The sequence below is a fragment of the Myripristis murdjan genome, chromosome 22, assembly GCF_902150065.1.
Source record: "Myripristis murdjan chromosome 22, fMyrMur1.1, whole genome shotgun sequence".
Lineage (NCBI taxonomy): Eukaryota > Metazoa > Chordata > Actinopteri > Holocentriformes > Holocentridae > Myripristis > Myripristis murdjan.
In genome coordinates, this window is record NC_044001.1 from 9,027,111 (window position 1) to 9,039,803 (window position 12,693).

The window sequence follows — 12,693 nt, forward strand, 5'->3', positions numbered from 1 at the left end:
AGAGATATTTATGTTATACATTGCCCTCTGGTTAGCAATATTAAGCAGCCGAGGACGCTGGCAGAAAAGAGGCCTTGCACCATTCCTTAGGAAACTCTTTTATCAAGGATGTGTGGGCTACCACTCACCTCATCCCCTAGCCTACACAGAGCGTCTAGACTTACAGAAGATGATGGAATTCATTGTCATGAGAGGCTAATCGGGCACAAGTGTTGAGGCTGAGACCGTGATCTTATCTCTCCAACACATTTGCTGTGTGAGACTCGGGCTCGTCGGGGGTTAGTAAACACAAATAGGCCTCCAAAGTGCATCATGGGCTGATGAGTTCCATTATCTTCTGGGTGTTCTAGAAACCAACAGAAAGGTACCTGCGGTGTGGAGTGCTCACAGAGGGTCCAGGGTGTGACACACTACATTTGCCCCGTTGCTGTTTGCAATGAACAGGGGGGTAAAAGAAAGAAAGTATTTCAGTCCAGGCAAATAAAGACAAAGCTACCGATGAAAGAAATCCCAAAATGAAAGAAGAGCAGCAACATAATCATATATGAAGGTGACTGATAGTAACCCATGATAATAAGGAATCTGGCTTTTCAAAGTGCACATTTTGAACTGCTCGGGTTTGAGTGTAATGCTGCTGTAGACAAACTGAGAGCATGTGGAAAGCTACAAATTATGCAGTGTGATGCATGAATTTCTTTGTAACAGACATTTAGTAATGCACACATAATATAAGCATTGATATGCTTATTTGGACTGATATATAGACAAATCATTGCTCACTGACATGTTGAAACATTGCCCTCTCATAATTTAAGCTCATAGAACATGTGCTGGTTGGTGTCAAACCAGTGTCATGCTTGCTACTTTACAAAATAAAAACATGTTCTGTTTTTGTTTTGTAATTTCAAGCAGTTTCAAGTTTTTAGCCAGTATTCCTTGAGAACAACACTATAGGGATAAAAAAAAAAAAGAAACTAAAGAGAGAGGATAATAGAGGAGTCTACTGGGAGCTAAAATCTAGAGGGCAGAATATTTTAGTGTGGAAATACCGAACTAGAAAAAGTGACAGCTGGGGCTGAACTTAAAATGAAATAGTCATCCAAAAAAGAAGATAAGAAATAAAAAGTGGGAAAGGAAGGATTTCTCCAAAGCTCTGGCGGGGTTTGCTCTGGGAATAGACAACATGCAAGAAGAGTAAAAGGCTGGAAAAAGGTTCAGAGTTCAGAGGGAGGAGTGCTTAAAGGAGGTTGTGGAGGTGTAGAAAGGTGTGAGGAGAGATCTTGGGATGACGGGTGAATCTGGCCTTCAACTGCACATTCGGGGCACAAGTTACGCACTATATCTTAGTGGGGTTACCGAACACCTTGCTTTTTCGTAGAGCAGCATGTACAGGGAGGTGTACGTTACCGATCGTCGCCGACTTGGCGTGCTCCTTCCTGATACAGGACTGAGGGAGCCAGAAGTGTCAAGTTCGTCAGCAGATGACCAAGAGGACAGATCCTGAAGAAGGAAAGAGAGTGAGAGAGAGCATTTGTAATATAGTGAGCCGCCATTATGCTACTGCAAAATGTATTTCAATACTGATAATACTGGTATTTGTTACGTTTTCTTGATCTTTTGTTTCCGTGATCTTGATTTATTAGTCTGCGAGGATTTTTTTTTAATCAAACAGGCCTCAGATAAACAATCTAAACCAAAGCACATGGCAGACTATAGGACTGGCACAATCTATGTCCTTAAAGTTGTTATTTCATGAACAAAGTTTGTGCATCGTGGTGTAGATGTCACTGGACATGTATACAAAGCTGATCTCCTAACCTGTTGACTGCTGGTGATATCCAGAATCTTGGCCAGCTCTCTGAGGTCCCGGGTCACCTCTTTCAGCAGCAGTTTGAGGCGGTTCCCAATAACATGGACCTTCTCCTTGGCTTCCAGGCAGTCGCTGCCCTGAGAGTTGACCAGCAACTGGAGGGACATGTCTTGGAGGGAGGCGACCTTCAGCTGGGAATCCAGGAGCTCCCGTCGGATTTGCTGTGGGAATCGGTAAGTGTTAGACATGACAAAGGACCAGTTGCACTGTGGAGCCCAAGGTAAGAGGAGGTGCTCCACTGAGGCCCAGAAACAGCAGTGATTCCACCTCTGCAGGATGTGATGGGCCAAATTTTTCCATGTCCTACTCTGGCTTTTCTGCTCATAGACAAGGCTTTTAACCTAAATAACATTTGCAACCAAACCCAGACAAGCGACCCCTTTAACATCATAAGGGGAATCGAAATACTCTTTGGATTAAAGTTAACAAATTGGGTTAAAACTATTCTCTTACAAAGTGCCTGTTGTGTCACATTTTTTAAAGAGTATTTTTGAGACATTAATATGTTATTTGGTACTGTCCAGTCAAGAGTGAACACATAAAATGGGAAGTATGTGTCAACATACAGTAAAACTATAATCCCTAAGTGTTAATTTCCACCCCTTCTTTACACTCTGATTGGTGGTTCTGTACCGTGAGAGTCCTGTGATGCTCGTGGAGAGTGTCACTGTCCTGGATGGGATCAATGGGAACCACCTCATTCCTTCTGCGGTCGATGTTCTCCAACCACAGCAGCAGACCATGGCTCATTTCATGGAAGTCCTATTGATCAGATGAGCATGACGAATGTAAAGATTCAGTTTTATGCATGAGATACTTTCTAATTTTCATAAATGAATGAAGACGAATTCTAGTCGTCAAATGAGCTGAATTAAACTCAACTCCACCCTCTGAAGTCTTGCCTTAACTTTGAGTGTCTGAAGTTGATGGTGGGTACATACCTGACACTGCATGAGGGCGTCCTGTAGTGAGGACCTCCACTCCTCCAGCGAGTTGCCTAGTTTGTCCCAGTGGTTGTTCATGTCTTTCAGTTTGGCCTGTAGCTCCCGGGACTCCTCTGAGTCTGACTGCACAAACTCGGCACTGCACAGGTTGATGGACAGCACAATGGCCTTCCGCTTGTCATACGACTTCTGAAGCTCCTGCAGACAAACATTTACATTGTGCAGTTAAGCAATTTATTTATTTATTTATTTTATTCAATTTATAAAGGACAGTGTGCACTTTCATTAGCTATTCAAAGGAATAAAAAGATGAGTGCACCAGATTTAGCAAGAAAGCTAATTTCCATCTGTAGTCCTTACAACTAACATTAAAACAATCAACACAGTAAAACAAACATTAAAATAATCAACACAGTAAAACAAACATTAAAACGATTAACACAGTAAAACAAACATTAAAACAAACAGACCTGCACCTATCACATACCAATTCACACAACATAAACACTACAGGCAGGCCATACATACATAAATAAACAACCTAACCATTCCTAATGTAAAGTGCAGTGTAAAAAATGCCAGTTAGGTAGTAGAAATTATTATTGCATACTTAAAGTGCCAATGTAGAATACTGTAAACCTATTAGTATTATAATGTAAAGTGCCATTGCAGAATATTAAAGACATGAGGTTATTGGTATCATCAAATGTGATTGCAGATATTTTAAATACCAACCATGGTAATTCAGAACTACAGAGTTACAATGAGGAAATACCAACAATGGTAATAGACAAATACAAGATGGTTCTTGTAAGCTGATGCTGTCTTCCAGAGCGACTTACAAGGGATACAATAGAATAATTTACTACATCATTGGCATTACAAGCAGCCAGAGGTAAAGAGTGCACGGGTCAAGGCCAGAGTGGTAACACAATCTATGTAACAAATATTTGTGTTTCTAGGCAATTATTGTTTTAACACTTTGTCACCATAGTCATTTAAACCGGTAGTGGGTGCTGTCACTTCAATGTTTCTTTCTTCGAAATGACTGCTGGGTGGATGGTCAGTCAAGGGAAGTGCTATCAAAGGACAAAGGGAGTTCCTCTCAAGCACAAAGTCCAATTAAGATTGACTGAAGAGATCAGTTCATAATTCACCTTCAGCTTCTTAATGCGCAGCTCTATCGTCTGGATGTCAGTGCTGAGGTCCAGCCTCCGCTGTTGCTCCAGCTCCTCCTCTGTCTGTCCCAGCCATGTCCACACGTTGTTCAGGTCGGAGTTCAGCTGCTGCCACTGCTGCTGGTCCTGCTTTGTGCGCAGCTCTTTGCTGAGGTCCTGGGCCTGTAGCAATTCCCAGCGCTCGATCACTCCTAGGGGACAGGATGTAAGGCAAGTCAAGGACATTCAAGGCACACTATATAATCAGGCTTATGAAGATTTTATGCCCAAGTATAAAAGCCCTACAGCATTTCAGTCTTTCCCTCCATACAGGAATGCATCTAATGAGAAGATGTAGTAAAATGAATACCAACATAAATTGCATGGCAATGCAGAGCTCACGTACAAGCATGGACTTATATGAGCTCTCTAGTAAATTACCTGATGTCTGCGACTCTGAGCTACTGGGATCTGCCAGTCCGGACACAGTGTCCTCCTCCTCCTTCAGCTCAAAGCCAATCCTTTTCACTGTGTCAATATTGCCACGGCACTCGCCCAGCAGTCGCATCTACAGGATGGAAATATATTATATTATCTTACACACATTGTTGTGTTTAGTCATATCAGTGAGAGCAGCTGAGTAATATGCATTTTACTTATTTAAATTGCATAAAACATGAATAGTTAATATAATAAATGTGCAGTCCTGATCTGGGTGTTACACAGCCACACTCACATATCCCATGTACGAGGCATCCAGCTCTGTGCTGGTGGGAGTGCGGCTGCGGCTGCTCTCTGCTTGTTGCAGGTGGAATCGGCTGCTTTCCAGGCTTTGAATATGTGAGTCCACAGAGCCAACCTCTCCTGTTAACACATCATCAACTCGTCATATTTACATAATATAAAGCTTATGTTCAATCATAGTGGTTACTTAAAATATGCTCAAAATCCCAAGATTAGGTAAGCGGTGTTTATTTTAAAGAAATCTGCAATCACTTCACTGCAAAGTTTGCTGATTTTTGAGAATCCAGACTTGTTCCTTGTGAGAGTGAACAACATGCTTTTGTGAAACACAAAATGCACGTCAAAAAAACTCCAAAGAGGTTAGGCACAGTACACAGCACACTTCAAGTTCAAACAAAAGTAAAGAGAAAGCCAGTTAGAAAGAAGGGTTAGGCTGAATTCCATTTCAGTTCTCCCAAATTACGGACCAAACCAAAACCAGTGAATTGAAGAAATAAAAAATGGAATTGATCCTATGCCCCCATGTTAGAAAGTGTTGCCATTGGTTAAAGTGCCTGCTGTAATGCTGAAAGTGTGTGTAAGAGAGAAAATAAAAACAAATCACAGTCCAAGCTGGTGAACAGGCTAGAGAAGTGGTGTCACTCAGAGTGTGACTTTTCTTTTGAAGCCCAAACACTCAGGGAATGCCGGGGTCTGCTGATGCCTACCAGTGCAGGACCTCAGTGTTTGTTCTGTAAGTTTAACATAGGCCTCAGGGCTCTCAGGGATCACTACATCTGGAAGAAACATTATACAGTACATACATTCAACAGTGGGCATCACACTATTTGACTCTGTGACATGATCACATCTGGGCCAGACAGTATTCACAAATTACTTTTAGCTCTACTTTTAATCGTCTTGGGATTTGCCACATCAGCACAGACGTGACAAATCTCAGATATGTGATCAGTCACAGAAATGTACACTTCAGTGACTATCAAATTGTTCACACTTTTTATGACTCATTTTATTATTCTATGTGACGAATCTCATCCATCTGGTATCTTAACAAGGTAAAACAAACCATGTATGATTCCGGTAAATACCACTGGAACTCAACCTGTGACCTACAGCTATGGGGTCACTATTCTGGTTAAAGAGCAAGTTTGTTTTAGTTTATCTGATTAATAACTAACTATTTATAACTATAACTAAATGTCATGAAAGTCCATTCAACTGCAAAGGCAGTGAGCAGAGAGAGTTGTTCTCCAATCAGTATGACTGCAGAGCAGCGAACTAAAATACACTATAAAATATGTGATGATGTTCACCTACAGTACTTTTGATTTTTAACACTGAAAAAAAGAGACTCGTTGAGCACTTAAAACATCAGCCCATCAACATATGCAACTATGTAGAGGTACAGTAAAGCCTAGTTTATGTCTTCTGTCTCAAACAACACCAAAATAACAGTTAACACCTCATTATTGTACCATCTCTGATCCTGTGGTATTGTTTGTACCCCAGCTGACTTCCATTAGTTTTCCTAACAAAAATGATTTTTAAATCCCTGTAAGGAAATTCTCTCTTTTTTTGCCCCTTGCAAAGGAAAGTCAGAAGTCAATGTCAGCTATACAACAGTCCCGGAGCTGGTAAGGTTACAGTGACCTGCTCAAGGAAATTTCAACCGAATGGATGTGTTGATGACATGGGGGCTTGAATCTGAGTCCTCCCTGTTCACTATGCCATTCTTCTAGTGGATGTTTTATTTTCAGAATCATAAAAATGTGTTTTGAATGGGCTGAAGGGCCCTCAGTTTATGATACATTGCTGAAGTTTCTTAAAAGTTGGAATTATGTAACCTCCAACAAAATGGTGTATGTGGGCAGACTGACCTGATAAGGCTGAGGCAGGGCGCTGGAGGAAGTCTCCCTCCTCGCTCTGCTGCTCTCTCAGGACCCTGCTGGCACTCTCCAGTCCACGGCTCAGGTCGTAGTCATGGTCCCACTCCAGGGGGATGGAGTCCACGCTGGCCGGAGTGTCCCTGCCCGAGCGCTCGGTCCGGAGTGGAGCTGCCAGGGAGGCTGAGCGGCTGGAGGAGGGCAGAGGCGAGAGGAAGCCGTCCCCCAAACGCTCACTCCATGGCAGGCTGGACAAGTCACCAGGCTCATCCAGCTCCAGCTCACGGTCCGAGAATGACACCTCGGTATCGTCGTCTGCAAGCTGAGAAAAGAGGACAAGTGCATGACACATCTACAGTTTATACCGAGGATTTTAAATATTAGAAAGATGATGGCAATACAGCACAGTTACTTAAGATTTGTGTAACGACTGTGGTCAAAGACTTCAGAAACATCTTTAGTTGGCATACTAGCATTTAAAAAAACTGAGGTGAATTATATGTGCATGACATTTTATATTTTTAGCTTCTGCACACACACATAATGAAATAATATGTTAACATTGTGCATTGTACATGTAATAAAGTTTGTGCAACTGGTGCAGTCTTGGGTCTTACAGGGAGGCGAATGAGCTTTTTGTAGTAGCGCTCCACTCGACCAAACACCTCCTGACAGTAGCGCTGTAGCTCTTCCAGCTCCTCCTCGATGACCGCAGCATCCAGAGGCTCGCTCTTCTCGATCAGCGCCTCTCCCTGGTGGAAGATGTGTTCGATCTTGGCCGTGGTCAGGGAGATTTCCTGCTGAAACGCCTGAGAGCACAAACAGGCAAGCCCTCATTAATTCTGTGTCAAATACTTTACAAGGCCCAGCGGTTCCTACACAGCCTCAATTTCAAAATTCAGGGCTTTTTCCAGACTTTTAACTTCTTGATTTGGTTTGAACACAATGCACAAAACCACTATTTATTTTTTCTTGCAGTTGTACAATCAAACACAAGCACTTCAAGGCAAAAAATGAACACAAACAAAAGGTTGAAACCCACTGATTGTTAGAAGCCATGCAACATGTTTCAAGCACGGCTCTCTTCCTCAGGCTACCAAAGGAATTAGGCAAATAAATTAGTTCGTTTGTGCTTTATACCATTATATTAGGGCATTACAATATTGTTCTACACCTGGAAATTGCATCAAGCAGTTTTAAATACATTTCAAGAGATTCCAGACCCGTGCAAGAACTCTAAACACATCACCACACTTTGAATTGACTATATCTCTGTTTTCAATCAATGCATAAAGGATCCACTGAGAATGAATGAAAAATATGCTTTGACCCACTTATCTGTCATTTTATAAAACAAAGGGATAATAATAATTTCCCCCATGACACTGCTTAATACAGTATAAACTTGGCATACTTACCCTGAGCTGTTTGATCTTGGCCTGAATGTCACACTCGGAGAAGTGTTCGATGTTGGTCAGCTGCAGGTCCATCTCTGTTAGCCACACCAAGATACTGTCTCTGGCTGTCTCAAACTCCTCTCTCTGACTAATAAAGTGCTGCACAATTAGAAACAGAGATACTGCTGTTAGAATTATCAGCGCTTACAGTCTCCAAGTCTGAGCTGGGCAAAATATGCTCAACAATGCCGCCTCAGTGGCTTAATTAGATCAGTTTATACATTAATGATAGATTTCTTTGAAATTTGTTTTGCTTCACTGTCAGTCATCCATTTGACAAGGATGAAGAAATAACAAAAAACAAACAGGCAAACAGGACAATAATAGCACCACTGAGGGTGCATTCTTTGCATGAGGCAAGCTTAACAAGGCCTTGTTAGTGGCTCGTATAGATTAAATTTACCTTATTTCCTAAGAGACACAGACACACACAAACACTAAACAGTAAACTACATAATGACAGTGGGAGTTAGAGTACTTCCTAAACGAATTTCTGTGTATTGATACAATATCTGATAAAACGGTACCTCAGTGTATTTCTAAAATTCAGTTATTTAGAATTTAACAGCTACGATCTTCAGAAAACACTCAACTCTTAAAAAACGTAATCAGGTGTAACAATGAAAATATAAAATTAAAAAAAAAAAATCATCACATATGTATGGTACATAAGATTGTACCTTAAGCCTGCGGAGGATGGATGCCACCCTCTTCTGCAGGTTGTCCCATCGCTGATTGGCAGTGTGGGCCATCTCTTTCAGGCGACAGGAAGAGTCAGTGCGGTTTTCCCTTGCCAGCCGGCGATACTGCTTGTTGATCAACTCCAGCTGGGTCAGGCTCTCATGCACCTGCCTCTGGAAGGCCTACAGCAACACACACACGGACACACACACACACACACACACACATTTACAGAGTATATGGGTAGCATATTGTAGGGCATCTATACAAAAAACGGTACATTTGCCCTCAGTGGGTGTGTAGGGAAATAAATCTGTGATAGCTGTACCTCAAATTTCTTTAGTTCCTCCTTGGCTACAGTGTAAAGTACACCCGAGGAGTTGGGTAGAGCAGCAGTCTTCTCTGAAGTGGCCAGCCACTCCTCAAATCGTGCAAAGTCATCTAAAAACTTCTGCCACAAACGCCACGTTTCCTCAATCCTAACAGATAGAAACATTGGGAAAACGCAGTCAGAAAACTACTAACTCAATCAATGATATAATCACACATGAAAAACAGCAATGACCCTTTTGTGAACCAGCTTGAGAGTGAGTGATCACAATGACTCTGACTCATCGTTCTTTCTAAGCTGCTATCTTCCACGTCTACCTTCATCCAGTATCAGGTGAACCGAGTGCATCGGCCTCTTACTTGAGTCTCCTTTCCATAGACAAGGCACATATGCTCCTCCAGCGGCGATCAAGGCTACGAGTTGCCTGCTGGATGGAGTCACACTCTGCGTCAGTGGCGCAGGCGTCACAGTCATGCAGAAGCACCTCGCACAGATTGAGCACGGACGCCACTCCTGTGCTGTGCTTCTCTATGTCACGCTGAAGCTCCTGAGTGACACGACAGAGACAGAGTGAGTGTAGAGGAGAGAGAATGAGAGACAGAGACAGAGAAAGAAAGAAAGAAAGAGAGGGAATGTGAATTAATAACAAAATTATATCAGAGAAGGAAGGTAAAACAAGTCACACATTAAGTTACTTTTAGTTTCGTGGGGCTACATCAGACCCTCAACAAGGTACTTGCAAGCTCTTGGCAGCTGCTACATTGTGCAGTGAAATGGTGTATTATTACACATTTATGATTTTTCCAGTGGTGCACCCATGCTACAGAAGTATACACTGATGGTACAGTGAGGCACCTGCATGTACAATAAATGGCACAGGTCAAAACTGAATTGAGCAATATTTTTTATGAGAAAATACACCCATATTATCAGCCTAAGTCACAAAGTGAAATTCCACAGACTGACAGTATTTGGCCAAATTAAATGCTGATGATTGGTACGGCCAATGGCAGGCAACCTTCTCAGTGCATAGAAAACAAAGAGCTAAAACTTAAGAAATAAAAAACTTGTTCCTAAATAGCTCTGTGCAGAGAAAGCTTGATTCATTTACTATGGCATAACCTTCTGCGAAAAAAATTCCATCACCCGTTAACCTCACCAGCCATTAAGGAGAAGAAATGTCAGAGGAATGTACAGCTTATTGATGCCGTATAACATGATTTCTTAGTCCTCAAAATTCAAAGAGATGGCTCTTGCTGCCATATGAAACAGACAACGTACAGCAGGCACAGTGAGCCTCCTTAAAGTTGAAGGTAAACACTGCATTGTTAAAATTATACATGATTTCTTTTTGTAGCCATTCACATGAATTAACTCTTAAGATCTGTTCATCAGTCTTCTTTACAGTGCACAGATTTCAGTTCGATCATTTAAACATCTTTCTACAAGCTAATGTACATAAATGGCACATGCTCTGTTACCTGCTGCAGGTCCAGCTTCCTCTGGATCTCCTGGAAGTCACATGTGTCATAGGCGATTGGTTTGGACAGCTCTGTCTCGATGTGGGCCAGCCAGGAGCGCAGGCTGCTCATATTCTTATCCAGTTGCTGAACAGCCACGAGAGTTTCTCTCAGCTTCTTCACTCTGTTAAGACAATTCATGAAGCTCTGTCAATGCAATTCAACAGGAGACAATCAATCCCTAGCAGCTCAAGAGGGACTGCTCTATAGCTGATCTTGCAACTCTCAGCAAATTAATTTCTCATTGGGGATGAACACAGCAGCAAAAAATAGATGAAAGAACAGCACGTGAACCAAAAATCATTGAGAACCACATTGTTTAAAAAAAAAAAAAAACATCCATTATTACAGATTTCAGTTCAGATTAGAACAAAAGGTTTAAGGAGAATTTGTGACCTTGTATCCTATTCAGCAGGCACAAAATAGCAACCGTCAAGGGAGAATTTCCTATCAGTTACACAGGTGCGAGTGTGTGTTCTCACCTCGCTCCGATTAGATCCAGGAGGTGCTGCCAGCGCTCGTTGACCTTGCCCAGTTTCTGTTCGATCTCACAGGCCTTGCTCTGGTGGCTGGCCCTGGCCAGGCGCTCTCCCAGCTGGTGCAGCTGCAGCTTGTTGTCCTCAGCCAGAGTGATCTCCTCCTGGTAGTCCTGAGAAACAATTCAATACAACCAAAGTGTAAAGACAATGTATAGGTGTTTGAATGCTGTAGGTACAAGGGTCAGTCAGAGTGAGAATCAAAATCAGTTTCATGAAAGAGACATGACAAAAAATGCATGATGGAAGAATTTCAAAAATGAGAAAAGGGCTAAATAACATGACAATTAAAATATTAGTCAGGGTTATACCCAGACATTATGTTGGCTCATATACTGTTCTCTCCCAGCAGCAATATACCCACTTCCTCAGCTGCCAAATCACTTTTAGCACCAACTATCGACAGAGTTGGAAGCTGTGTTTTCATTTTCAAGTCATGCAACCAAGGCAACAATACAGCTGACTGAAACTTGGGATTATTTACATGTCATGTATTGGTTTCTGCAGGGGCGTAGTGGTGCACACAGATTTTTGAGGGAGCACAACTTCACACAGAAACATCAACAAAGAAAGTCAAGGCAGAAGACAGACACTGACATACTGATTACTTGCTTGGTGACAGCTGCAAATTCACATGCACTTAATTGTGGTGATGCAACTAAAACCCAAACGTAGTAGGAGGTTGGATTACTGAGATATAATGATCTGATACTTAATTAGAATAATCATGACTAAATATTAAACATGCACAACAAAAGCAATATTTTCATTTTATATCTGAGAGATGTTGTAAAGTGTAGGAGAGATTTTGATATGATGTGATGTGAGAGAGATGTAATATGAGGATTGAGGGGCCTGCACCCACTCAGTTTCAGTGTGCACGATGCTAGCGGGTTTCTGTTTACCTTGCGGAGCTTCTCGATCATCTCCTCGATGCTGATGTCTCCATTCTGTGAGACCTTGCTCTCCATGTTGGTGAGCCACTCGCACAGCTCCTTGTACTTCTCGTTGAAAACAGTCCACTCATTCAGCTTTTCACTCACCTGCTGCCTGCGCAATGAAAGCTGGAGAGGCACAGCGACATGGTCAAAACTAAAAAGTGTCCATGTTAACTTGGGAACAAATGTATTCCCCAAAGAAACGCACACAAAGCTAATTATACTTTATGTTTAAAATGTATCTATCATGAATTAGTTCGGCCCAAGCAAATGAATGACACAAAACATTAAAAGCAAGCAGTGATGCTGACATGTCACCTTAAATGATGTGCTTACGGTTAGCAGCACATTTCCTGTGCATGCCTTCTATCTACTTGACACAGGATGTAAGACCTGAAAAAAACTGTCCTCTTTTGCATTGAGGTTTGTTCTGTGTCTCGGCTGCTGTCAGATTGTATCATCTGAAACTTTCCAATAATGGCTCAGTAACTTCTGCAGACAGTACATTTGCCCAGGTGCCAGGCTAAGTTAATAATGAATCATCTGCAGCAGACACTTTTAGATCTGAGCTACATGCCATTCAGGGTGATTCTATTTGATATGGAAATAAACGCTTCATGATGCAAGCTGAA

At 42.0% G+C, this 12,693-nt stretch overlaps 1 protein-coding gene across 2 annotated transcripts in view; it reads right to left on the bottom strand.

The window, feature by feature from the left end:
* Positions 1 to 12,693, bottom strand: part of syne1b (spectrin repeat containing, nuclear envelope 1b) — a 98,512-nt gene that overhangs the window by 2,369 nt on the left and 83,450 nt on the right. The window contains exons 1-19 of one of the 2 annotated variants that reach the window (XM_030045126.1): positions 12,380 to 12,407; positions 12,029 to 12,187; positions 11,070 to 11,236; positions 10,549 to 10,711; positions 9,427 to 9,614; positions 9,065 to 9,215; positions 8,736 to 8,918; positions 8,017 to 8,154; positions 7,216 to 7,407; positions 6,593 to 6,920; positions 5,423 to 5,491; positions 4,708 to 4,835; positions 4,413 to 4,539; positions 3,972 to 4,183; positions 2,812 to 3,012; positions 2,504 to 2,632; positions 1,819 to 2,031; positions 1,408 to 1,500; positions 369 to 427 (exon numbers count right to left, since the gene is read on the bottom strand). In XM_030045126.1, coding sequence (XP_029900986.1) covers positions 369 to 427; positions 1,408 to 1,500; positions 1,819 to 2,031; positions 2,504 to 2,632; positions 2,812 to 3,012; positions 3,972 to 4,183; positions 4,413 to 4,539; positions 4,708 to 4,835; positions 5,423 to 5,491; positions 6,593 to 6,920; positions 7,216 to 7,407; positions 8,017 to 8,154; positions 8,736 to 8,918; positions 9,065 to 9,215; positions 9,427 to 9,614; positions 10,549 to 10,711; positions 11,070 to 11,236; positions 12,029 to 12,094 — 2,807 coding nt within the window. In that variant the 5' untranslated portion in view covers positions 12,095 to 12,187; positions 12,380 to 12,407. Of the gene's footprint in view, positions 1 to 368; positions 428 to 1,407; positions 1,501 to 1,818; positions 2,032 to 2,503; positions 2,633 to 2,811; positions 3,013 to 3,971; positions 4,184 to 4,412; positions 4,540 to 4,707; positions 4,836 to 5,422; positions 5,492 to 6,592; positions 6,921 to 7,215; positions 7,408 to 8,016; positions 8,155 to 8,735; positions 8,919 to 9,064; positions 9,216 to 9,426; positions 9,615 to 10,548; positions 10,712 to 11,069; positions 11,237 to 12,028; positions 12,188 to 12,379; positions 12,408 to 12,693 lie in introns of those variants that run through there. The other variant, XM_030045127.1, reaches the window with a different exon arrangement.